General features: G+C 45.0%; 1 protein-coding gene across 6 annotated transcripts in view; it reads right to left on the reverse strand.

Annotated features, from left to right (window-relative positions):
* Positions 1–15,537: 15,537 nt before the first annotated feature.
* The window catches only part of LPAR1 (lysophosphatidic acid receptor 1), an 82,118-nt gene continuing 71,682 nt past the window's right edge, over positions 15,538–25,973 (reverse strand). For 5 of the 6 annotated variants that reach the window (XM_063320374.1, XM_063320373.1, XM_063320378.1 and 2 more), the window contains one exon: positions 15,538–21,219. In XM_063320374.1, the coding sequence (XP_063176444.1) occupies positions 20,918–21,219 (302 nt within the window). In that variant the 3' untranslated portion in view covers positions 15,538–20,917. The remainder of the gene's footprint in view (positions 21,220–25,973) is intronic. The other variant, XR_010069087.1, reaches the window with a different exon arrangement.

Below are 25,973 nucleotides of genomic sequence, written 5' to 3' on the forward strand. Positions count from 1 at the left end.
TCCATATTATTTGAACAGTCCCTGTGTGCACACAGACACCCTTCTTCTGCCTGGGACGGCAGGAGTGACTCCATATCTGCAAACAGGACAAGCTGGTTCTCCTTGCCCACGTCACAATTACCAGCTCGTTCAGTCCCACTAAAACCAGTACAACCAACTGCCACAGACGACCAGGCCAAAGGAGTCTGATAAATGGGAGGATATTTGTATTAGCATTTACACAGCTATTTCTTCTGCTGTTGCTGCCTCTTTGTTAATAGCATACAGCTACAGAAAAGGAAAGTTTATGAGCTAGAAAAGGGAGAAATTCTGATGTGCGTGAACAAAATGAACAGAGCACTGTGAAAAAAGGGGAAAAACAAATGGCCAGGAAATACACATCTATCATGTATCTTCTCAAACTCATGTTAACTGCTCCCCACAGTCCTAACTTTGTTTTTTCCAGCAAGATTATTTCAAGTTGTGGAATCCAGAGAACACCAGAAAACATCTTGCCTGATTCATGTATTCACTGATCCAATAGACGGTTTTATAATTGAATCAATGTCCTTGGAGGAGTAACTGTATATTTGTCCAAATGCATTTTAAAGGGCTTAGCAACAGATTGAGACAAAACTTCATATGCGACGCTCCACACCACCAAGTATGCAGCTCATGAGTTTAGCATGCCATTTCTCTGACAGCAGATTTCTTCCCTCACTTTAACATGCAATGATAGGCAGACCAGAGCCTCCCAGATATTTCTTTCTGTAGGGTGGGTTCATTTAGGAAAAAAAAAATATAAAAATTTTGCTATGATCATTACACATGTGCAAAAATCCAAACTTCTATTTTTTTCCTGCTGAAGCAAATTCTCAAAACATATCCCTTGACTCTAACCCAACAGATCTAAATTTGCTGCAAAATTCTTAGTGGTGCCCAGGGGCTTTCTGTAAACTTAGGACTTTATGGTGCTAGGTGCTTCAGAACCACGCAGAAAAGAAGTTTTTGCCCCACATCTATGACAACATGTGACTGGTGGGGGGATACAAGAGGGCAGGGAGAGAGAGGAGAGAGCAAGATAGCAATATAAGCGTGTTTTCATGCAGATAAGTGCAGCTGACTTGTTGAGATTGCCATCAGAAGTCAACTTTCTGCAGATGTGTTTCTTCCTCGTCATGCAAACTGCTTCTGCTCTCCTCCTGGCACTTGGACACAAAGAGATGCTGAGACTGGATGTTCCTGAGGAATTAAGCTTGGGACATCCAGAGCTACAGTCGAGAGCTTCTCTCACCAGCCTGAGAGGTGAGCTCAAAATGGAGAGAGGTGTACCTTAAGTAGAAGTTCTGAAAGATAGTAATATTGGGTATTGCTTCATCTTCAGGTCCTGCTCTTGCAGATGGTGTGACCCCAAAATGGAGGAAATTTGCTAAGGGGAAGAAACATGGAGGAGCATTGGTCAAAGCAGGTAATGCAACACGGAGCAGAACTGACTGGAAGAGCATTGCTAAGTCAGGAAGCGCTTGGGAGATGAGAAGCATGGTCAAAGAGAGATGAAGAGAAGGTCAGGTGGAGAGGAAAGGGCCTTGTTATTTGGCAACAGAGATGAAGCAATCAGCATCTCCAGCTCGTGGAAAGTGAGGAATTCTTCTCTGTCTTTGTGGAGGACACTTTGCATCTGCGATGGTCAAGCTACCTTTTAGCTTCCTTGAGTTTTTTCTAGGCAGTTAGATTTTTCCAGATCACCCCTAGATATTTTTCGGAGAAAAGGTCACTTAATAACACCCCTTCTTGCAATAATCCATCCCACAAGAATTTCCAATAATCCCTTGGCCGTCGCATTGCTGAAATATGGATTTTCCAGCCGCGGGAAGACTTGTTAAGGCAAGCAGCCCCAAATCCTGGGATAGCTTTTTACAGCACAGCTCACACACCTATGGTGCTTTGCACAGTTTCCTCAGAAGCACGTTTTGATTCACTTCAAGATAATTTAGAAGATAGGCTAGATGATTAATATGCCTGTTCTGGACACAGAGCTAAGATATGCAATGTTAATGGATTTCCAGACTCCCGTTTCACCACAGAGACATGACAGCTGTGGATGAAGAGATCCTCCTGCACCAACACACAAGGTCTGGTGTGTTCCTCACAAGCTCTGCAGGCATTACCATCTAGGGTGACTGGCATCCAGAAACATGCTCTATAAAGTGCTTTGGGCCCCCCTCTAGGGTGCAAGGACTTCTCATTGGAAGAGGGTGACATTTTCTCCTTGCTGCACTGAGATCTATTTTTTCCTCTTAGGTGCCCCAGGACAGATGCCTGCCTGCATTTCCCCTTCTTCATTCAGCTGGTAGATCAGATTTCAGTTGGGATTACAAGCATTTCCCGACCACTGGTGTTTGGGTTGTCTCCGCATAGGAGTTAAAAGCTATTTCCATCCCATAGTAGCCAATGAATGACACTTTTAAAAAAGAAAAAAAAAAGAAAAAATAAAATTCATTGTGCTGGTTTTGCTGTTTTCCTCTCCTGTAGTGGAAACTGTCATTCCTTCTAGGGAAACGCGGCTGACATGCTGTTTCCATGCTTTTGCGTGTTAGTCTTTGTGTTTATGGCTTGCAGAAAGGGCTGGATCTTTGGCCTTATGCCCTTAAACCCTCTTGTTTCTCCTGCACGGTGCAGACCAGTGCCATGGACCCTGGCATGGCAGAGATGGAGCAAGGTCGGGTCCAGCGGGTGTGCTCTTGGGGCCCCCTCCTCGGGCAGGGAGATCAGCCCCCAGGGACACGGCGTCCAACCAACAGTACCACATCTCCAGCACTTCCACCCACAGGGGCATCAGGAGACCTGTGACCAGCGGCTCACACAGCTCCTAGAAATGCTGCTTCTGGTTCACCCGCAGCGATGTATGAGTCTCCCAGCTCTCCAAGTGCTACTGCTTTTAACTACCTTTTAGCCACCAAAAGCTCTTTTTCCAGCCAAACCTTGAGAAGTGTCATTCTGAAAGGGATTGCTGTGTCATAAATCATTAGAAAATACAGTGAACGAGACAACCCCCCGAGTTATCCACGAAAAGGCAAATGAATGGCACAATCAGTATTGGCTGCTTCTTTTTTCTTCCATTTTTCAGGTTTTTTTCTTTTCTTTAGCTTTTGAAAAATAGTGTGCTGCTTGGATGATCTCCTCTAGGCAATGATCACATAATAGTTTTTAAATTGGCTAGGTGTAGGGGTTTATTAACAGTGTTACACACCAACACATAAGAACACTTTAAGGTGAGTTATCGTATCAGCTGAGGTTACCAACAGGATTTTGGTCTCAACACATTGTTTGAGCTCAAGGAACTCTGTCAAGGCTTTGTACATTGCCAGAGGCTCAGCACTGGCAGACAACCAGCAGGACGGGATTTGCTTAAAGATCACCAAGACTTAGGAGTGATGCCTACAAAGCAGAGTGGCACAAGAGTGATATGCATGAAGCAGGAAGACAAATGCTGCCTTTCAGCAAACAGTGGGGCTATTCATCTTAGACACTGGTTGGTCCCCTCATGGTGAAACTGCTTGTACCTATCTGCTCACCTTCCACTGAAAGACTGGCTCTGAGTAGGATTTTGAGGGGACATCATCTCCTTTTTGGCAAACCAAGAAGAAATGGACCAGCAACTGCATTTTTGCTGCTGTTTGGGTTTACATTAGTGAAATCTTGGCTTTTGTGACTACCACTGAAGCCTACAGCGTCATAACATATCACTGGCTACAAATAATCAGAGCATGGAGCATGGGAATTTGAGAACTGCCCAGGGTTGGGCTAATTCTTTTTCTGAAGCCATCGTGAATTTTAGCATCGATTTCAGAGACAGTGTTATGGAAAACGACACCTCAGGAACTATGAGGAAGTTGTTTTAAACAAATGCATGAGAAAGACATTCACCTGGGTGCAAAAAGCATATGCACTGGTTTGGAATATCCAAGGCAACAGTTCTCAAACCACTTTGTAGTGACACCACTCCCTGGATCAGACACACAGAAAACTCTCTGTCTATGAGGGCTCTGCTTTCAGTTTCCATTTCCTCTTTACAGCCCCCACACTTCCTTTTTCCAATAATTTCTCCCTTCCTGCTTTTAACACCTCTCCATACTGTGAATGTTGTCATGCCATCCCTTTCCTAGAGTCATCATTCAGCTCATTTCTAGTCTTCCCACATCAGCTACTAGTGCTCATTCACAAAATAATAAGAAATGCAGTCAGCGCTCCTAGCGTGTCTGTGCTAACATATGATGGATCATTTCTGGAAAGACCTCCAGCAGCCTGTCCTCATTCAACTACGTTACTTCTATTCACTCTCAGAGTTTGCTGTTTGTTGCTTTGGAGTTTGCTAATGGCCAGTGGTGAGAGCAGCTCTGGCTCCTCAGCCCTCCTGCTGCAGCTGGAGATGGGAGAGGCACTTTCTGAGATTCGTAAGGGCTGGCGATACACTGGGTCCTGCCTTGCAGCTCCTAGGAATAATCCTTGGAGGTCAAAAATGCTAGGTATTTTCTAAAGACAGCCCTGTCTTCATGCCTGGAGCTGTGAGCATTCCCCAGCTGTTTAAGATCATCCCTTTTGGCCAATAAAGCATATGCCAAAAGCATCCTTCAGCTGCTCTCCTATACATTCCCTAAGCTCTCCACTCTCCTCACCACCCCATGACCTCTGTTTATTATAAACATCACAACACAGTGAGGATTTTTGCACGAGGGAGTGAGTTGCCCCTTGGCAGATGTACAAACTTTGCAAACACCTCCTGAGAACAACCTACCACAGAGACAAATTGGAGGCTTTTTTTGAACAGGTGACGAAGGGACTTACACGTCAAACACTGCACCTATATTTCTGGTTGTCCTCATTTTCACTCTTCTTTTGGATGTCAACTTATTTGCTGAAAAATATATATCCTAAAGAAAATCACTTTGTTTACCAGTGTAAAATTTATAGTAGCTGGGTACCCAGTTAGGTAGCAGATAAAATCAGCAGGTATGTAGTTTTATCCTCAGTTCTTTTTTTGATTCTGAGAAGAACAATGGATAGTGAGAAACCTTTGAAAAATTGTAAGGTAAATGCTTTTTAGTAGTTAGCTTCCAGGAACATGATTTTTTAAATGTCCATAGGGTTTAAAAGGAGCTGCAGGAAAAGCAGGTTGCTTCATTTACACTGAAACCCTACCTTTGAGAATATGAACAAGCCACGTGTCTCTTGCCAAGGTTGCCCTCGGGTTGCCGGGTCTCCAAGCACTCACACTTGCTTCTACAGGCAGGATAATGTGCCAGGGAACAAGCATTTACCCCACTGGGTATGGATCATTACCTGAATTCAGAGCTTCAGTTTTTCAACAACTAGAAAACTGTCTTACTCTTGACCCTGAGAAGTGTCCGAAACATATATGACAGGAATGGCTCACAGATTTTAGTGGCAGGTTTGTAGGAGGTGATGGTTGGATGGGAATGTGCCTCTGAAACACATTTACAGAGTCAGTTTAGGAGGATTCTTACTGGTTGTGAAAAAGATTTAGTTTTTCCCCATCATTAGCTCCAATTCTATCTGAGATGTTCAAAATAATGTGGAAGCTTTTGTTTGGAAATCTCAGCCACTGCATCAGTGTGATTTCAAACTAAGAACATGATCTTTACCGCAAAAAAAAGCAAAAGCAAAAGTGTTATGAGGAAAACGATAAGGACAGTAGGAAATCCAGGTTCAAAGCCAACTATTATCAGTGTCCCGCAGTCACACTTGTAGCCCTCCATGCCCTGATCACTTGCTGTCACAGAGACAGCCCAGAGACTTAATATCAGTCCTTGTCACAGGGAAACTTCACCCCTGACCTGAATATTAATATGGACTTTAGCCTTTGTTTTTATTTTCGGGGATTACACATTGTCACAGGCAGGTTTAACTCCAAATTGAAAGAGAGTAGAAGCAGCGCCCAGGTTTTGGTCCTGGTTTTCTAGACATGCATCTGGAGATGCTTTTCTGACTGCAATAGACATTTACAGAGAAATGAGACCAGATAATGATTGTCTAGATAACAGTAGCACCACTTTCAGTACTGCATCCCATGTGCCCCTGGAAGCAGCTTAGATGATCTATTTTAGTAACAAGTGAAAACCATAACCTGCAACAACTGGTTTTCCCAGGGTATGCCATCTGCAAAACTGCAAAAAAATTAATGATCTTATTGCAGAAGTAGTTCCCACCAGTGTACTGAACACTGTAGCCAACCTGACAGAAACTTCATGCAAGAGGAATGCTGTTGCCTGTCTGAAGAGCGTTTGTTTGCTCTAATGGACAAATGCTCTTATGAAATGGACACAAATGGTTGGCATTGTGCATTCCAGTTAAACCACTGGTGTGGCACCTTCTTTTCTGCCTCCAAGGAGATGTCCAAGGACTGACCTGGTATTGGCATCCTGAGCATCCTGAACATCCCGAACATCCCACCTTGAGGCGTTCTGCTGGGCAGAGTGGGAAGATCCGTGCTGGCTTTACCCAAACCTCTCTAAAGTCAGCAGGACATCCTTTCCATCACCTTTAGAGGCCTGGGAGAAGGCAGCAGACTCATAAACTCAATGATTTTTCAAAATTACTAAAATGAGAAGGCTTGCTTGTGCCCTGAGATGACTGCACTCTGTAACTTCAGTTATTGCAGAAGGAAGTCCCTTCCAATTGCACCAACCTTGTCACTCTCGGATGCCATATTCCCAATTCAGTTATGCTTGCACTTGCAGGGGAAAATTCATGCTCTCTACACAGAGATGTGAGCACTCTGCTGTGAGGATGATTTCAAGCCACATCCTTCAGCTTGGCTGAACTTGATTGTTACAACAAAATTCAGAAAGAGAGTGTCAGGCTGATTGTTTCAGCAAAACACAGCTATGGCCATGGCCTTGGCTCTGGTGAGGGAAACCAGAAGCACATTTCCAGCTGTCATAAAGGGGAGGAAAGAAATAAGCCCAACTAAGCCCAACACAACAGGAAACAGAGGGACTGGAAGCTGGATGGCTTGGGTACAAAGTCCAATGGAAACCAGCCCCAGCAAGCTGGCAGCTGGCCCACAGAGGGTCAGTTCTGCATGGTCACCGGAGCCCTTCTCCTCCCTGGATGAGACATTTCATCTTGATATTTATGAATGAAATCTCTTAGTTGCCCTTGGGGAATTACCATGCATGAAAGGATCATAGACCCAGGAGAGAAAGCCAGGGAAAATGGCCAGGGAAAAGTCAGGTCATGTTTTTTCATAGGGTGTTGTGGATTTATGCTCCCATACAACAGCTGTCTCACCCGCTAGTGAATTTGATGCTGTAGGTTCCAGCCAAGATCCTCCATAATGGACCTCTTGTTGTCAAGTCAGTCTGCTCTAACAAGTGTCGCTCTGTGCTGTTAGTCATATTTTAGAGCTTGTTTTTCAGGCAGAGCCCATTCCCTCCTCTCTCCTCCCAAGCACCACAGGCTCACCTTTAACAGCACTCCACAGGTCCACATGGTCCCATGGATTTTCCATAACCCTCCTCAGCAGCTGTAAGGGTCTGGGTTTGCTTAAATGATAAACCTGCTGACTAACTCAAGCCTTCCAGATTTTCAGGAAATACAGCCATTTCCTGCTGGACACTACTTCAGCATCCTACTTTTCAGCAGGTCCTTTGATGGCTTCCTCATCTCCAGTCCTGCAGAAAATCAAGCCTTGCAGTCCCATTAGTTTTTTGGCTGTGGTCCAGCAAAGCTTAACCGCTACATTTAACTTTTTCTACATTTCTCCGCCTGGTTTATCATCACTGAACATATATTTCGCCTTCTTCCTTCATTACTAGTTTCTGGTGTCCAACTGCATTCTGATGTAATTCCCTCTTTCTGCTTTCCTGTCCGAACTCTTCTCCAAAGAATGAGGTAAGTACATTACTAACGAGCTCACGCCTGAGTTGACAGTGAGTCAGTGACTGAGTTACTGGTGACTGGGTGACTGAGTTACTCAACTGAGGGACTCTTGAGTCCTGCCCCAGAAATGGCCTCATTTCCTAGTGGAAATGCTCTCCCATGGTGGTGTTCATTTATTGCTCTGGGTTCTGCAAAAACACATTACAAAGAGGCATTCCCCATTCTGTGGAATTCAGGGTGGAAAGGGAGCAGAGGGAATAAGCCTGTTACCTCTCACTGAAATGAAAAACTTAGATACTGAGGAAATTGCCGAGTCATACACAGCCTGTGGCAGAGCCAGGCATCATTCCTGTCTTCGGAGTCTTGGCACAATATTTTACTCAGCTGGCTGTATTTCCTCTCTCTTTTGATTATTCTTTGCAATTGTTGACTGTGTCCTGTGTCCCCGGGTTAGAGGCAGGACCAGAAGGGAAGGCATAGGATGGAACAGCGACCGGACCGCTGCATCATGTCGTGTGGTGGCCTCGTGTGTGAGCACTGAGCCCAGGGAGAGGGTCACGCACCGGGACCACAGCCATGGCGTTCCATGGCCGGCTGCGAGGGCACATCCAACCGCGAATGGGCTGGGGACGGTTGGGGAAGAAGGAGGAGGCAGAAGCCCACAAAGCCCGGTGGTGTGATTGCAAAGGCTCATGTAGCTTTATTGATGAACAACTCTTTGATGAATGACTGGGTCTGCTTTGTTTTTCATTGCATGCTTGACTTGTACACAGTGTTAACTAATGAAATCATGGTTTTCTTTATTAAAATCACACGTATGTCACTGTTAGTTCATAGCAAACAGCACGGCTTCATAGTAAATTTATACACCGTGTAATTTTTTTCCACTCTTAATGAAAAACACACTGTTTTGTTTGGACCACCTCCAGACTTATCAGTTATGGAGTTACACATTGAAGGTGGAAGCATGTGGGAGGTTGCCTTAACCAACATTACTAGCAAATCCACTTTCTCTGAATATTGGCTGCTCTTTTACTTTGTTTGGATGAAGAGTAATATTTTCAAAAGTGTCTGAGCTACTTAGAAGCCCATGGCCTACACCAGAAAAATTTCACTGGTGCATGCTGGACTGGATGTGATGTTTTTCCTTCAATGGTTGCACCTTCACACAGTAATACAAGGCACTGGAACAAACGGGTCTTTTACTAGTGCAGTTTCTTTTGATTCCTGAACCAGAATAACCTGGACTGGCACAAGAAATGGTAGACTAGTACAGATACATTGACGCAAGCGGAGTTGTGTCTCTTCCATTGTACCCAGCAAAATGAATGCAGCCACATTTGTGAGTGACTTAGGCCACTTGGGAAGAAAAGTCCTTTTGGCTTTCAGCCAGAATATTCTACCAAAACACTACGCTTCCTCAGCTATGCAAACACTTTGGGGAAACGCTAGCCTTGCAAGTAGACAGAGCACTAACATTAAAAAAAACCCAAAAAACTGTGCTACAAAGGTTTTCTTTTATACCACTGTGCACTGAAAAATGGGTAGAAAAAGCAGGAACTTGAATTTTACATAGATGACTTAGATGTTTTTTCTTCTGCCACTGCCTGGTGTCTGCTCACTAATAAAACAGCTAGCTTGGCTAGAGTTGTCCTGCAGGAAACTTCCAAAATGCTATTCAAACATTGGAGAGAAAGAAAACCCCAAACCCTGCTGCAATGGGTGGGATGCATACATCCTGCTGGTAGTATCTGCTGCGGGGCAGATTCTGCTGCCACAACTCAACCTCCCGGCCAGGCAATGCAAGCCAGAAATGCCCACTGGCCAGGAGCCACTGGAGAGGCAGAGGGGCCATCAGGCTGTCATTTTTTCCATACTCCTGGCAGACCCCCTCATACTGATGAAGCCATATATGTTCTTTGACACATCCTTCTTAGCTTAGCTATAGCCATGGAGCATCAGTTAAAGCTGGGGCCGAGAAGCCCATCCTGAATTCACTGTGGAGCACTGCAATTGACATCTCCTGACAACAACCCTTAAAGCCTTGGCCCAGACAAAAATTTATATCCTTGCTCTCTGGGACAGGTCTGCAATCATTATGATCCACATCATGGGTCCATTACAATCATCATTCCTTCCATCCCAATCTAGTGAGGTTCTGCTGTATCCCAACAGGGATTTCACCTCTTTACAAAACGCTAAAGGCAGGGGAGAGGGTAGTCCAGCCTGTCTCCATTTCATATCATGTTGCAGCCGTGGCCAGGTAGAACCGGGGGTCAACAAAACCTCCCCGACTGCGTCCCCTTCCCTCAACTCACTGGGGACAGGGCAGATTCAGAAGCTTTCAGTTTTCAAGGACTACAATCCTTTTTTACCAACTAGCTTTACATGGTGTGTTTAAAAAGGTAGCTGTCATCTATGGATGGCGATAAAAAAAAATAAAAATCGTCATTTCTCCCTTTAGATTTGCTCTTTGGACATTTCCAAGACTTTGAAGCACTTACTCAGATTCAGGATGTGTTCTCCTTAGAACAAAATAAAGTAACACTGCCCAGTGTCTGTCAGTTTTCTGTACACAAATATAAAAAATAACAAAAAAAAATACACTGTTTTAAGTGAAAGTCTTCTAATCCTGCAAGTTTTCATGGAGTTCGTCTAAGCAAAATCATTGCCTGTGTCTTAGTTGTGTTTTATTTGTGCACTTAGAATAAGTCATTATACATGCCTGATGTTCCCAGACCAAAATAGACATCACGGCACAGACACTAAGCACGTGTCCAGCTGATGAGAAAAAGAGGTCTGACAGCCAAGGGCCCCAGTTCCCGCTTTACTTTCCTGTGTGCTCCTTCTAGTAGATCAGGTGTGGATGGCTTGTGCTTTTAACCATGTGGACTGAAGAGAAGGATTTCCACTTTATAGAAAATTTGCTTTTTTTTTTTTTTACCCCTGAGCTATGTTTTTGAGGAATGATAATCCACAAGGAAGACCGGTACTTCCGAACCACCAGCACCTGCCATTTTCAGCATGCTCCCCTACTGCTGTGGGTCTGCACAAGCTTGATGTGGTTGTGCCAGATGGCCCAGCCCGGCTGCCCCTTCCCTAGCACAAGGCTTCCCTCTATCACAGGCATGTGCCGTATAGCCACCAGCCCACTTGCACTAGCCCCCAGAAGCTCCTGCACCTGGGGCCTCAGAATGACCTTTCATAGAATCATAGAATTGTTTAGGTTGGAAGGGACCGTTAAGATCACCGAATCCAACCATTAACCTAGCACTGCCAAGTCCTCCACTAAACCATGTCCCTAAGCACCACATCTACACGTCTTTTAAATACCTCCAGGGAGGGTCACTCGGCTGCTTCCCTGGGCAGCCTGTTTAACAACACATGCTTGACAACACTTTTGATGAAGAAATATTTCCTAATATCCAATCTAAACCTCCCCTGGTGCAACTTGAGGCCATTTCTTCTTGTCCTATCACTTGTCACTTGGGAGAAGAGACCGACACCCACCTTGCTACCCCCTCTTTTCAGGTAGCTGTAGAGGGCAATAATGTCTCCCCTCAGCCTCCTCTTCTCCAGGCTAAACAGCCCCAGCTCCCTCAGCCTCTCTTCGTATGACTTGTGCTCTAGACCCTTCGCCAGCTTCATTGCTCTTCTCTGAACAGGCTCCAGCACCTCAATGTCTTTTTTGTAGTGAGGGGCCCAAAACTGAACACAGTATTCAAGGTGGGGCCTCACCAGTGCTGAGTACACAGGGACAATCACTTCTCTAGTGCTACTCGTTCCTGATATAGGCCAGGATGCTGTTGGCCTTCTTGGCCACCTGGGCACACTGCTGGTTTTTATTCAGCTGGCTGGTGATCAACACCCCCAGGTCCTTTTCCACCAGGCAGCTCTCCAGCCACTCATCCCCAAGCTTGAAGCGCTGCATCAGGTTGTTGTGACCCAAGTGCAGGACCCGGCACTTAGCCGTGTTGGACTTCATTATCATTGGCCTTGGTCCCTCGATCCAGCCCGTCCAGATCGCTCTGTAAAGCCCTCCCACCCTCAAGCAGATCAACATTCCTGCCCAGCTTGGTGTCATCTGCAAACTTAATGAGGGTGCAGTTGATCCCCTCATCTAGGTCATTAATAAAGGTATTAACTGGAATCAGCCCCCAGTACTGAGCCTTGGGGAATGCAACTCGTGATCAGACACCAACTGGATTTATCTCCACTCACCACCACTCTTTGGGCATGGCCATTGAGCCAGTTTTTTACCCAGTGAAGAGTACTCCTGTCTAAGACATGAGCAGCCTGTTTCTCCAGGAGAATGCTGTGGGAAATGGTGTCAAAGGCTTTACTAAGGTCCAGGTAGACAGCATACACAGCCTTTCCCTCATCCACTAAGCACATCACCTTGTCATAGAAGAAGACCAGGTTAGTCAAGCAGGACCTGCCTTTCCTCCCCCCCAAATGTGGAAGTTGTCTCTCTCTCTCCTGGCCAAGAAGGGATGAGGGCATGAGCACACTAGGTCACTGTTTCCTGAATTGGCACCATCATCGCCCCTGCTTGTGAGTGCATGACCCTTTGGCCAAGAACTAAAAAAGCCTCAGTTCGCTGCAGGACCCCCATGTGCTGGGTACTTTACGCCCCCAGAGGGATGTCCCTACCTGGACATCTGAGATAAAATATGTGATGTGGGAAGGGGAAAAGAGCCACAAGTACAAGTAATGCCAAGAACCAGGCTTCTGCAGATGCCACAGGAGCACAGCTTCACCCTTCACTTCTTCAGGCATGGGCTGGGAACCCTCCTTCTCCTCCTCTTCTTCCTCCTCCTCCTCCAAAATGAGTGGTCAGCACTGCCAAGCTTGGGGTCCAGGAGCCCACAGGGCACTGCTGACACCAGTGGGTCAGTGCAAGCCTGTGCTGGCCAGACCTGGACCATTCCTGAGCCCTTTGACAGACCCTCTCCTCCTTCTGCTCCTGCTCCTGTCCCAGGTTGAGCCGCCCTTGTCCCACCACTGTTTCCACTGACACTGCTGGGGGGACCAAGGCCATAGACAGGAGTGGGTGTATCTCTGAACAACAGGAGAAAGGACAGATGATCTGAAGACTGAACAACAGCTCACCCCCAAGCATGCTTATGCAAAGGTGTAGGAATGAAGTTTCAAAAATAAAAGAAAGGTCGGTTATCTTTTTCAAATCCTTTACCCAGTCCAGCTCCGGAAACTCTGTTTTCCTGATGTCCCCTCTTAAGAAATGCCATAGGGGAAGCCGGCTTGCCTGCAGCATATTGCATTAGCTGTAAGGACTTGTACATGATATTGGCATCTCCCCTGACAGAAGAATTTCTAAACAAAATAATTGTCACTTGCTAGCATCTAGCTGTGGCTTAAAATCAGACCTCACTGTGAGCAAGCAGGAGAGGGGTCTGGAAGGCAAGAGCAGCTGGACTAGCTCAAACCAGGCACATTTTTGAGTAACTCCCTTGAACTAAGGAGTGTTTACATATTTTGAAAAAGCAGGATTGCAAAGAGACACTTGAGAACAAGAAGAATGTACAAACTTCAAAATCTGTGGCAGAACAAGCATTAAAATATCCAGATATCATGAACCTTGGAAAAACAGAGAAGTGAAAAAAAATAACCTATGTCAGTTCTTGAAGCATCCTTCAATCTTTCAGTGGTAAGACACCATTTATATAAAAACAGTTTAATTTTGTACTGAGTGTGGGTGGGAAATGGGAAGGCTTCTCCTTGTTTCAGTTGGCCTTTTGAGCTCTTAATAAATGAAATACACCTAAAACAACAAAGTCTTCCATCAGACAAAAAAAAAAAAAAAAAGTAATGCCATGGAAAGGGCATTATTTTTTCCAAGAGAAAAAAACCCTCACAACCCAAAATCCTTTCCTGAACTTGCCAGAAAGCCTTTGAAAGGATCATAAACCAAATCCTGCACAGGAGATAGGGGGTTCTCTCCCATCTTGTCCCTCCCTCCCCTCAACTTTTCACTTCTCTGTTCTCTATGTATTGTATTTATCTCCCATCTCATCCTCCAGGGAACTGCAAGGAAACTATATCTGTGGTGGAAAGCACCTGGTGTTCACCTTGCAGCTTGATTCTGAGACGGTTTAGGCTACCTGGAGGAGATGCACAGAAAAGTGACACAAATGACGAACTGGAAGGGCTCTTTGGAGTGGCGACAAGAAATTCCTGCAAGAGGTTGAGCGTGCAATGACTGGAGGAGGGAGCAGCAGATCCATAACCACGTGAAGGCTAAACAGTTACGAAGAGGCAGGCTTTAGACAGAAGTGGAAGAGGTTGATTCACATGTGCTCCTGCTGGGACCAGCTGATCAGCAGCACTCCTCTCCGCCCAGCCACACCTGGCCTGATGGGCCAGATCTCAAAAGGCACAAAGCAGGATGGTGGAGTTGGCCCATACGATGCTGGGGGAGTGTGCTGAGGGCTCTGGGCATCATCATCCCAAGCGTGCTGTCTCTCCGAGCTCCTGCTCTGCGTGCTGCCTGCTGCGCGCTGAGGCTGTGTCCCGCGTCCCTGCGAGTGTTGTGTATTTAGTATTAACAGACTGCCATATAAACACTGCTGACTTTGCCAGCAAATGGTGATCCAGGGCTTAAAACAAAAAATCCCAGAGGCATTGCAGTGCGTTTTCATGAGGTGTGATTTATTTAGCAATTGTGTATTTTGGCTTTCTGCTCGTTACGTCCAGCAATCAAGCTCTATGGGGCTGCTTTACATTACACGTGCCATGTCATGGAAAGCCCAGCACCAGGGCATTAGTCATGAATCACCAAGGTTTTGGGAGAGTAAAAAATTGAATCCTTCCCTTTTTACATTTTTGTACTTAATAATGCCCCAAGTGATTAGTACTGCAATTTTACCTTAGGAATGCTAACTTTATTTTCTGTTATTTTGCTGAAGCAGACACTTGGGTTTTTTAAAGCATACAAGTCATTAGATTCTCTAACAAAAGGTAGGGGATTAATCAACCCTTTATGTAAGACCTCTAAGACCTCTTTTCTTCAAAATGTAAAATCGGAATTAGAATAAAAATAAAGTCTTAAACCAGCTATGCTCAAACAGCATTGAAATACTTTTTTTTCAGTTCTTCCTCCTTCCTCTGGCATTGCAAATTTGTGTGTGGACACATTCATTTCTACATATAAGCCAACCAGCTTTGCTTTAGTCAATGTATGACCTTCCATGGTTAAATCAAAAGTAGGGACACATTTTGTGACAAAAATGTCCATGTACATCAAAAAGGGAAAGGAAGAGGAAGAAGAAGGGGGAAGGTAAAAGGGAGAAAGGAGAGGGAGAAAGAAGAGTGAGAGGGAAAAGAAGCAGCAGGTTTGTTTTCTCTGTGCAGTAAAATTTTTCTACATAGGAACAAGAAAAGGCCTGAGGTTAAAAGGCGCAAATGTGAACTTGAAAGGAAGGAAGGTGGGCAGGCAGGGGTCAGGAACAGGGCTGATTATTAAGTGATTTACTTGAAATAACCTGCCCCTTTATTGTCGCTGTGTTTCAGGCCTACGCTATCATCTCCTGGAACAGACCAGCTCGTGCCTCCACGCAGACACGCTTTTTGAATAATTCCCCTCCACACCCAAAATACCAGCTCTCCCGACGAAGGCTATTTCTTGCACACTCCATATCACACATGCTAAATACTTTATTGTACTAGATACAACCTCCAAACATTTACAGTAAGTGCACTTAATAGCAAAATTGTTTTCCAAACCTCATTGGCTCTCTCCATACTTGTGAGTTATAAACATGGTTTCGTTTAAACAGGAAAACAAATGAACAGATTCCTGAGTCTCCCACATACACTTCTGGTTATCAGAAGTTTATCACAGGCAAACAGGAACATTTCATGAAGGCTCTTGTTAAAATGCTGGCAGCTTATCAGTGGGTTGGATTTCCATATACCACAGAATACAGCAGCATAGCTTAATATCCTTTTTTGTTTGTTTGTTTTTGTTTTTTTTTTTTTATATCAACCTCTTTTTTTTCTCTTTGATAGTCTTAGAAAACTGGAGCTGGGTGAATAACTTATTGGAAAACCTTCTAAGAGAAGAAAATAGGAGGAAAGAAAAGGGCAGCTTTTCTTGAGGAGGCATGGCCGGGCAGGTGTGAGAGTTAATATTCTTTAAGCTATCTACCTATTGTTAGGTAGCCCTATCAATCAAACAGTAAAGCCTGGGCAATTCGGCTGAACAATTGAGATTGCAGTTGCAAAGCCCCTCCACACAGACGTCAGCGTATAGCACAGGCCGATTGCTAATGGCAAGAACTGATCAGAAAGGACATGATAGGTAGACTCTACCTATCTACATGATGGGTAGAACAACCGCAAATTGCTCCACAGGAAAGCCCTAAAGAGGACCAGAAAGGAAAAGCCTATATCTGGGTTATGTTACTTCTGCAGCAGGTAGAAAAAAGTGAGTCCGCCAAGGCTGACCTCTGCCAGCTCCTCCTGTCTCACGGTCAGGAGAGACCCAAAGGAATGACAGGTACAACAGGGACAGGGTCATGCATGGGGTGGGGATAATGCCCTGGAGAAACACCTTTGCCAGCTCTGCTTTGCATCACCCTGATTCACAGTGATTGAACGACAGACTACGGATGTTTGCCTCAAAGCCTCTCCAGCTGGTGGTGTCCTCTTTAATCCCACCTGGTGGGCTTCCATTTCTTGTACAGAAAAAGCTGCACGGTTTTAGTCTGTGGACACCTACTGCAGTGAGAACAGAGCTGGTGGTGGCAGTGTCACAGAGAGGAACCCCAGCTGTCTTTACAGTAGTTAAGCCTGGTATCCGGTAGGATACTTCTGGGGCAATGCAGAGGTCAGAATAAAGTTCAAAACCTGCTTCAGAAGCAGAGCCCACTTGAGTTTCCCGCGACAGATTGCTCCTGGGACCCAGACTGGCCATGGCCAACCCCCTTGACCACCACAGAGGTATAGACTAAAAGACACGCTCCTCGGAGTGACCTGAAAAGCTTCACCTCAGTGCAATGCTGTATCGAGAGGAATTTATGCTGACACTGAAAAGTTACTTTGGAGGGGATGCAGAACTAAGATACTCAACATAAAAATATGTCCTTTCCTCTTTGACACCCAAGTTACCGAGGCTTAGTTTGCACCATGAACATAGCACGTCCTTTCTTTTTCACCACGTGACCTACGCCAAGCCTTTGCTGCCAGCTTGTTTAAGTCACAGCTGTGACTGGCCAGGAAAGACAGAGTTAAAAAAAACAACAGTGGATCTTGAGGCAACTACTTAAAAAACACAGTTACTGGTGCACTATGGACAGACAGGTGTGCTTGTTTCTGGGAATCACTGAAAAAGCTAATTGGTCTGCCCTTTCTCCGTGTGCCAGCTCTCTGCCCAGCTTAGGGCATCCCAGTTAGCAGCCAGCCTGAAGCTAGCAAGAGATCTCAGAGAACATGGAGCAAAAAAGAGCTTGACAAGAAATGCAAAGTGTATCAAACACAGAATACATTTCCAACTTTTCACGTAGGTGCTGTGATTAACAGCTCTGTGGACCAGTGGGTCACCCAGATTCTCTAAATAGGATAGCAATAGGGAGTTAGAACTTTACTTTGTAATTCTTCACTCAAAAGCAATCTTTTCAATTAGTTTTCAGACTTTTGCTCCACTGAAAACACGAAGTAGGAAAAAAACACATTTTCTTTGACCCGCAAATGATTTCATCAACTGTACTTCTTTTAATACACAACTCCCCACCGCTACAGTTGCTGAAACAAACACCATTACATTTTAACTTCAAGAGGATTTACTTGGACCAGAGGCAGCCAGCAACAGAAGAATTTTAATGACTGTGGGAGGATCGTTGGTATTTTAAGAAGTCTTCTAAAACCTTTTGAAGGATTTGAGATAAGTAAAAATAAGTGGAGCAATTTTTTTCCCCTAAGTACTTTGCACCATGTTCTCACATAGCAGAAGTGAGTTCTACAACTGCACAATGAATCTGGAAAATCTGAACAGAGAAGTAAAAGTTAAAAAAAAATCTGAGACGAAACCAAGTGGCAAGGGAACCACTCTAAAAAAGAGAGCAAATGAATCCTTCTATTCCAAGCTCTTGTTTTTATTCTCTTTGCTCACAGCAGCTTTAATTTCATTAGCTTGCAAAGAAACACTCAATCCACAGATCAGATTTCTCAAGGATATAAGGAGATCATGTCAACCAAATAAAGCACTAATTAAGGTTTTAAACAGCAGCCACACGCTCTGTGAGTTCCTCTAGTGGAATCGTACAAGCAACGCTTGCATCCTGTTGCCTTTGATCCAAAGCCCTGCATTTCACCTTTCAGAAGAAAAAGCCACCTGCTGCCAGAAGTGCTCCCAGATTAACCTACCCCACGACTGAAATGTAACTGCTGTTCAGAGTTCTAAAGGTCCAGCTTCCTGAAGTGCCTCCCTGGAGAAGGGCTGGTCAACGTACTTGGGCAGCAACCGCCAGCTGTCGCAATTACAATGAGAAAAGAAAAGCCTCCTTGGGCATCCGCCTTCACAAGGGGCCTCTGGACCCACCCGCCTCTCACGAACGATTGCACCCCTGGTTTAAAATTATTCACCCACGGCAGCTTCTCCAAAACCACAATACTTTCAGCACGCTAAGCTGGGGTGAATGATTGGCTGCTATTTCTTAACATCATCCTCCCACCCCTGTGCAGGAGAGATTCAATAAAGAGCATACAAACAGAGTATAAAGGACACTTGCAAAGGGCAACTGCCCCCACCCCCGGCTTCACCCCCCAAATAAAGTGTCTCTGATATCCTTTTGTGGGGAAGTTGGGGAAGGGAAAAAGTGCCCTCCCTGGATCTAGGCAAGAAAGCAACTCCAAGCACTCTTGAGAAAAGGAAATTGTTTTTCAGTCAGATGTCCCCTCTTTTTGGAGGCACTCTTACCTTCTTCATTCTTCTGCTTACCTGCACTAGCTCAAACATCAAGCAGGCACTAAGAAAAAATGATGAGCGGCTTAGAAAGCAGATGCTTTTCCATGAAAAAGTTCATACAGTCTGTTCTTCTCCTTCTCAGTACAGTTACGTGGATAAAAACCAAGCCAACATTTACATTCACTTGCTCTCAAGTACAGTCAGAAAAAAAGAGCTGTTTTCTCCAAAGCAAGTGTGACATTCAGTACCTTGGTCAACTGGCAGATGATGCTGCGTTTATCCCCTCTGCCCACTCCACATCTTCCACAGTGTCCACACAAATTTGGCTTGACAGTACAGGTTAATTTCAGTTTTACTGAAAGCAGTGGCACTTTACTCAGTGGAGACACATTTTGCTCGCTTCCTGCTTTTCCCTCCCTCAGCAAGGCACCGCCTTTTCCAAGCAGTTTTATGCTTGGAAGCATAAAATCCAAGCATCTCTTCCAAGCGAGAGATGCTAAAAACTCTGCCTTTTGCTGGGCTAACCCTCTCCCCTCCATTTCTTCCCTGCCCAAATGGGAGAATATTGTCCCTTATGTTACATTCCAGAATGTTACATTGACAGATACACAGATTTTTTGTTTGTTTGTTTGTTTTTTCCCATTATAGAGGCAAATTACAACGAGGAAAACAGCCCCAGGAATTTACTGTTGATACATTTTACATTATTAGGAGAACACACAGCTTCTCAGAGAAAGGTCCCAAGTTTTTTATCAGCAAGATCCCATCTTTGCTCACATTTACACCTGTCAAGGAGTTTTGATTAATGTCACTGATTCTTGGTGACTGAGACTCACATGAGTGCCATTTCTCTTCGGAACAGCCATATAAGAAAAAATCCATCTATTGCCTTAGCTATTCATAACAATCTGCAAGTGTGGCTATTATATGTAGCACAGTCATCTGCAACAGACTACTATATATGTTGTCTCAACTTTACAAAATGAAGTTGTACCTTGGCTTTTAGTAGCCCACTGCTTTTCAAATGAAGGGTACATCATACTCCCCAAGATACCCTACAAATATTTCTCAGTGCAAAAATGCAGAGGGTGTTTTGTTTCCAATTACAAGAAAGGTTCCACAAAAATGTATATTTTTTTCATGTTAAAAATCCCTTTGCTTTCTGCCATGAACAAGAAAAGCATTCCAATGCCATAAATACTTTTTTTTTTTTTTTTAAATCTACCAACTTGACTGTAGCCCTTTAAGAGCCTTAGGGATGTGTCCTACTTTAAGAACTTGTCCATGAAAAACTTGGGACCCCTCACATGTTACACATTTCATACCGCACTTCAAAGAAGAACGTTAAATACCTTGTGACTAGAGTACTGTTTATTTCATAATCTAAACAAACACTGGAATACAGTCTATGCTTTTCTACTTTCCTGTAGACATTACAACGAGCTTTTTTTTTTTCATAATTAAAACAATCTGCATACACACAGAACATGCATGCTTTCTAACACCAGTAATGAAGGTAAGAAGAGCCAGTTTCCATCATCTTCCTGATGCCTGTATTAGAAAAAAAAACTTTTGTTTTTACTGTAGTTATGGCAGTGTGGCTAAGGATATGAAGACTAGAGCACTGTTTTACTCCCTGCACAGAAAATGTTCATCACAAGCATGCTGATGGTGATAAATATTACATGTCTATTAAATGATAGGCATACTTTTATCCCCTTTACTCCCTTTTTAAAAAGACTAAGTGGCTACATGTAAATGCAGTGAAGCAGGTATAAGCTTAATTAATCAGAGTTGATTCAGACTGGCACCAAGATGCAGCGAAGTCCGACGAAGTCTCAGAGAGGCTTTCCATGGGCTACCAACGACCTCCGCCACAAGGCATCTGCCTTCTACTTTTTGAAAGTAGAAATCAAAGGCCTTGCAGCACAGCCAGTCCTGCGGAGGGGTTGGACCGCGCCGGTGTGTCGGGCTCCCTGCAAAAGAAGCACTTGTAGTCCATTAGTGTTTGAGAAAACCTTGTGAGTGGGTTACCTTCCCCGGGGCTGAGCACCCACCCCGCTCCGCGGCACAGCCCGCCGCTCTTCGTCGGCCGCACGGCTGGCTGCGATTTTACACCACCGAGTGGTCGTTACTGTGGACGCCAGCCAAGATGGTGTGGTTGAGCGAGGACGCCGACCGGTCCGAGCCTTCGGTGGGGCCGTTGGCGCTCTCGCTGCGCTGGCAGCAGAGGATCTGCTTGAAGGTTGCGCTCATCTCCTTGTCCCGGTAGGAGTAGATGATGGGGTTCATGGCGGAGTTGAACTCCGCCAGGAGCAGGAAGAATTTTTCATAGGCCAGGACGTTGCACTGGGGACAGCAAACATCGAGGAGCAGCAAGACTAATCCTGGGGTCCAGCAGATTATGAAAGCACCTAGGAAGAGAAAGAGCAGACAAAACACCACAAAACACACAAATATACTAATGTACTGTTATTCATCAAGACCCTATGAGAACCATCCAACTGAAAGCGGCAATGGTTAATTTTCTCTTTCAAGAGTATCTTTCCCACACTATTTCTTCACTGACCTGATGAGAGCGCCGCCCTTCAGAGATCTGTAAATGGTCATGGGCAGAACATCAAAAGAGCAAGGCATCCCCCCCCGCAACCCCTCGCCATCTGAAACGTTCTCTGCTTGGCAAATACATTTGCATTTGAAGTTGATAATGAGGAACATTTTTTCTCTTCAGCTAGAGACCTCTGACTAATCAATCTCTTGATCAGGAGAAACAATGCTGCAATTTACTTCTCAAACTAATAACAACAAAGGAAACCTTTTTGTGAGTGCTGTGACTGAAGCATCAGTAATAGAAAAAGAGTGGCGCAGGCAGCAATTCTCAAGAAAAAGAAAGCCTGGGTCTTGTTAATCCATTTCAGCCCCATTATGTAATGGAAAGTCCTAAACACATGTCCTTCTTGCACTGAAATGTCATCCTTCAACAGATCTACTTCTTTTCTTAGGGCTCTATTCAACTGAAATTCAGAGGCTCCTCAGGCTTCAATAGTGTAAATGCCAAAGAGCCTTCCCCTGATTAAAATGCTTCCCCCTCCTTTCTCTGCTTTGCAAAGCTCTGAGGGGGATAAAGCCTGGAACAAAATTTGGAGTTCAATGCAGAAATGGAATCAAACGCCTTGCACTTTATCGGGGGTACCGAGTTAAATGAAGATGCTAACTCCTCGCAACGCTAAAGATGTTTTAAATGTAAGCAGCACTGGGGAAGCCCTTACATACCATTTGTGTCAGAACGAGGATGGTGATCCTGAGATTTTCCAGGCTGACATACTTGGCTGAGGTGGAAACCAAGGTCTTATCATCAGCAGGCAGGCTTAGCGCAGGCAGCAGCAATAAGGGCTTCCCAGCGCTACCCAGTGATTGCTGTTTTCAAACAGGTTCTCCTGTCCCTATGCTATTTATTTGTTAACATACTGCCTCCATTTTTTTTATTATTTTTTTTTTGTGCAGTGATGCTCTGTGCAGTTCTAGCAGCTGACTATAGTCAGTCTCCGCAGCACGCAGCCTTTTTGCCGTGCCTGCCAAGAAGGTGCCAGTTATTTCTAGCTTGGGCTGTGGCGGCTGTAAGCTGTGCAGACACCTTTCTGTTTGGATACCAAACCCACCTAGATCAAACAGAAGAACATTTTCCAAAGGACTCTGCAAACACGCAGGGTGTGCCAGGCTACAGGCATTCGTTGCCAACCAGGCAACCACACACAGGCTTCCTACATACCAAAAAGCATCCCTAAACTGAGCTTGCTCGCGACTGATGGTGCCACAGTGCCACTCAATCCCTATTGCATTGTTGACCAACAAAGCTCGCAAAGCGAAAGAAGCCGGAAAGCGCACTGCCAGCTCCCAGGACAAAGTGCCAACGACTTCGGCCAAATGACTTTGTTAGAGGCTGACAGCTGCTTTACAGAATACAGATGAAACTCTCCCACGCCGAGGTGGCATCAAACGTATGAATCCACTTCATAGCTTTTGTCTGCAGCTCTTTCATATTCCAGCAGTCCTAGAAAAGAGCACTTTAAAGCCATGCAAAGGACTTTGGCCTTTTGTCCCTTCCTTGTACCTGTTCCCAGAAGAGTAGAAAACTGCATCTCTTTATTTGCAGGATTGTCCGGGTAAATACAGAGGCTGCCCTTTGCACAGAGCAGCTCTGCTGAGCTGATTCCTGCAGAAACCAAGACAATCTTTCAAATTCAACCACTCACTGCTGAAACTGTGAGTGCTGTGTTCAGCCTCCTGGCTAGTGAGGCAGCGGTGGACTTTGTTCTAGCTTGAACATATATTTTCTTCATTACAGGCTGCCTCGGGAGAACAACATCAGAGATGGGAACACTGCAAGTTATGGGATCTACAGTCAAGGACAAAAGACGATGACAGCATCCTCACCAGGCCTGTAGCAGAAAAAGTCCAATGTGGGAACAATGGAGCTGACAGGAAAGCTCTCCTAGCGTTGTTCAAAGTTGCAATTGAAAGCTTCCAATTTTCCAACAATTTTTTTTTGTTGTTCTGTTTTTTTAAGTCCCTTGTTGAGAAACTAAATATGTCAAACAGAACATTCCCTTGCTATCACTTTTATGTATGTTAAAACCAGCAACAAGAAGAAGCAGTATGGTAAGGCAGGCAGGTGTTTGCCCCTGAGAAAGCCCCAGAATTCCACATGCAGCCCATGGCACTGAACACTGGTCTCAGGTGGAGTTTTTGAGCCTCTCTGGGCTCCTCAGCTTCTCGGATAGGTCCAACAACCCACATGCTGAGGCTTGACATGGCTGCACTCAAGAAAAAGTGGACTACGGTTGAGCAAGCAACTAAATGCTCTGTGCAGCTCATGCTACACTGAAAAAAAGGTAAAAACAAAGGGTCGCCTTCCCACCCAGCTCTGGAAGAAAATGGAAGTCATTATTCTGCAAGTTGCCACCCTGCTGCTCGCACCAGGCCTGGAGCTGGGTCAATGATGCGAGGTGTCGAGAGGAGAAGGAACCCATTCTCCCCAGCTCCAGACCCACTTGGGTAAGGTGGGCTTTCTGCTGCCCTGACCCCCAGACACAGAGTCTCCAGGCTGACTTTCCAGCCCCTGACCTCCATGCAGCAGTGGTGGCAGCAGAGGAGCACACAGCATCCAGGGCCCCACCTTTGCGCAAGCAGGGCTAGCCTCAAGCTTCCGAACCCACGGCTCATTTGTGATTGGGAAGTAAAAGCCATTGAAGCCAGCCCCATTCAGTCTAGTGGGTTTTGTTTTACTTTAGCCCCTGGGATTTTCCTAGCAAAACTTCCCACCATGCTAATGGCTCCTGTGGCTTATTAAGTTAAGTGCTTGCAAATGGTGACACAAACAATGCCTCGGGTTTTCTCACTTGTTATTTAACTGTCAGTACCCTGGAAAATACTGGGAAGCATCACTCACCGTAAAGGCATGTTTGAGTTAGGTACAATGCAAAGAACATAAAAATGTCAGGCTCCTATTACTTTAGATTTAGGAAACATCATCTGTTAAACATGGAATTCTTTCCCTGGAAAGAAAAAAAAGCTTGAAATTTATTTTTTCTACTTCTTACTGGGAATATTTGTCAAAGTAATGTGATACTAGGCTAAAAGTGAGGTTAAATTCTTCTCTTTCCAGAAATCTGCTGTGCATAGATTTCACCAAGAACAAAGATCTAAAAATATCACATCTAACAATACAATGAGATCCAAAAGCTTCCTGCTGCCATACACAGAAAAGCCTTAAGCACACACCAACATCTTGATCTATTTTTCTGCTCAGGAACAGAACCGAGAGCAGACCAAAGCACAGTGTGAGTAATTTCCAGGTGCATCTTAACATTTTCAAAACTCGGTCAAAGCTGTGTTACAATGACATGCAAGGCAAATCTGTTGCATTCAGCGAATCAAATCTGCTCATCTTCGTGGGCATGCCATTGCCATGCCACGGCAGCGGGAAAGCCCAACACACGTGAATAAAATCGCTGACAGTATGTCCTTGGGTGGCTGAAGAGCACGGTTGCCTGGACAGACAGCACCTTGGGGTGACACCTCCAGCCCTGGCACTCCTTAGAGGCGCTGGCACCACATGAAGTTGACCGAGCTGTTCCATTGCAGCAGGAGGAACATCCCTATGGTGCATGGCCAAAGTCTGCCCTGCAGGTCTGGCAAGAGAGGGCTGGGTGAGGAAGAAACGCCCATGAGGCTGAGGGGCGAATGGCTACCCATGAGACAGGTAAGCTTGTGGGAACTGGAGAAATGGCACTGCATCTTTTAAAAATATTTAAGGAGACAAGAGGGGAAGGGTCCCTATTGACTAAGAAGCATGTTTTGCAGCAGGAAATCTAAGGTACAACAAAGTAGTCATGACATTAATCTCATTTTCTGTTGCTGCGCGATACCGCGCACCCAGGGCTGAAACTCCAACTCCTCGTGCATAGTCTGTATTGCTGACATGTGGCAGAAGTCCACTGCAGGCTTTCCAATGACCACAATACGACTACACCACACGTCTTGAACCCTCGTCTGGTGGACCAGTGCTGATTATGTTGTCATGGTAGTTGCAGGCTTGGAAAGTTCTGGGTAAGCGTGGCACGGCCTCACAGCCAGATTGATTGCAAGAGAGTAAAAACTGTTGTGGGCAGGAGGCATATGAAACCAGCCATGATAAATCACACAAAAATGTGGGACTAGAGACACAAAAGAGAAAACAACTCCAAAAACCATCAGCAGAAAAGAAACAAGCTACATGAGAGTAAACACTGACAAACTAGTCACTCATTACTTGCTCCTCTCAGGAATGTTTACAAAATCAACACAACAAACTGCAGACAGTACAGAAGATAAATCAGGAAAAAAGGATTTGCTAGAAACAGCCTCTTAAAACATAGAAGTATTAAGTTAAGGCTGTATTTGAGTGACAGATCACCTCTGTGCTACTGCACTCAGCATGCCCACTGGTTTAGTTTATCACAAAGCACTGACCATTTGGGATGACTTTTTGTCCTGCCGGTGGAGACTGTCTTAAATGCTTGAATTTACAAAAACTTGGTAAGGACCAAAGCAAGTAAGAGCCCTGCTTCTGAGATGCAGACATACCTGACGGGCTTGACATAATTAGTGGAAAAGAGGTTGAAGAGGG

The sequence above is a fragment of the Chroicocephalus ridibundus genome, chromosome Z, assembly GCF_963924245.1.
Source record: "Chroicocephalus ridibundus chromosome Z, bChrRid1.1, whole genome shotgun sequence".
NCBI lineage: Eukaryota > Metazoa > Chordata > Aves > Charadriiformes > Laridae > Chroicocephalus > Chroicocephalus ridibundus.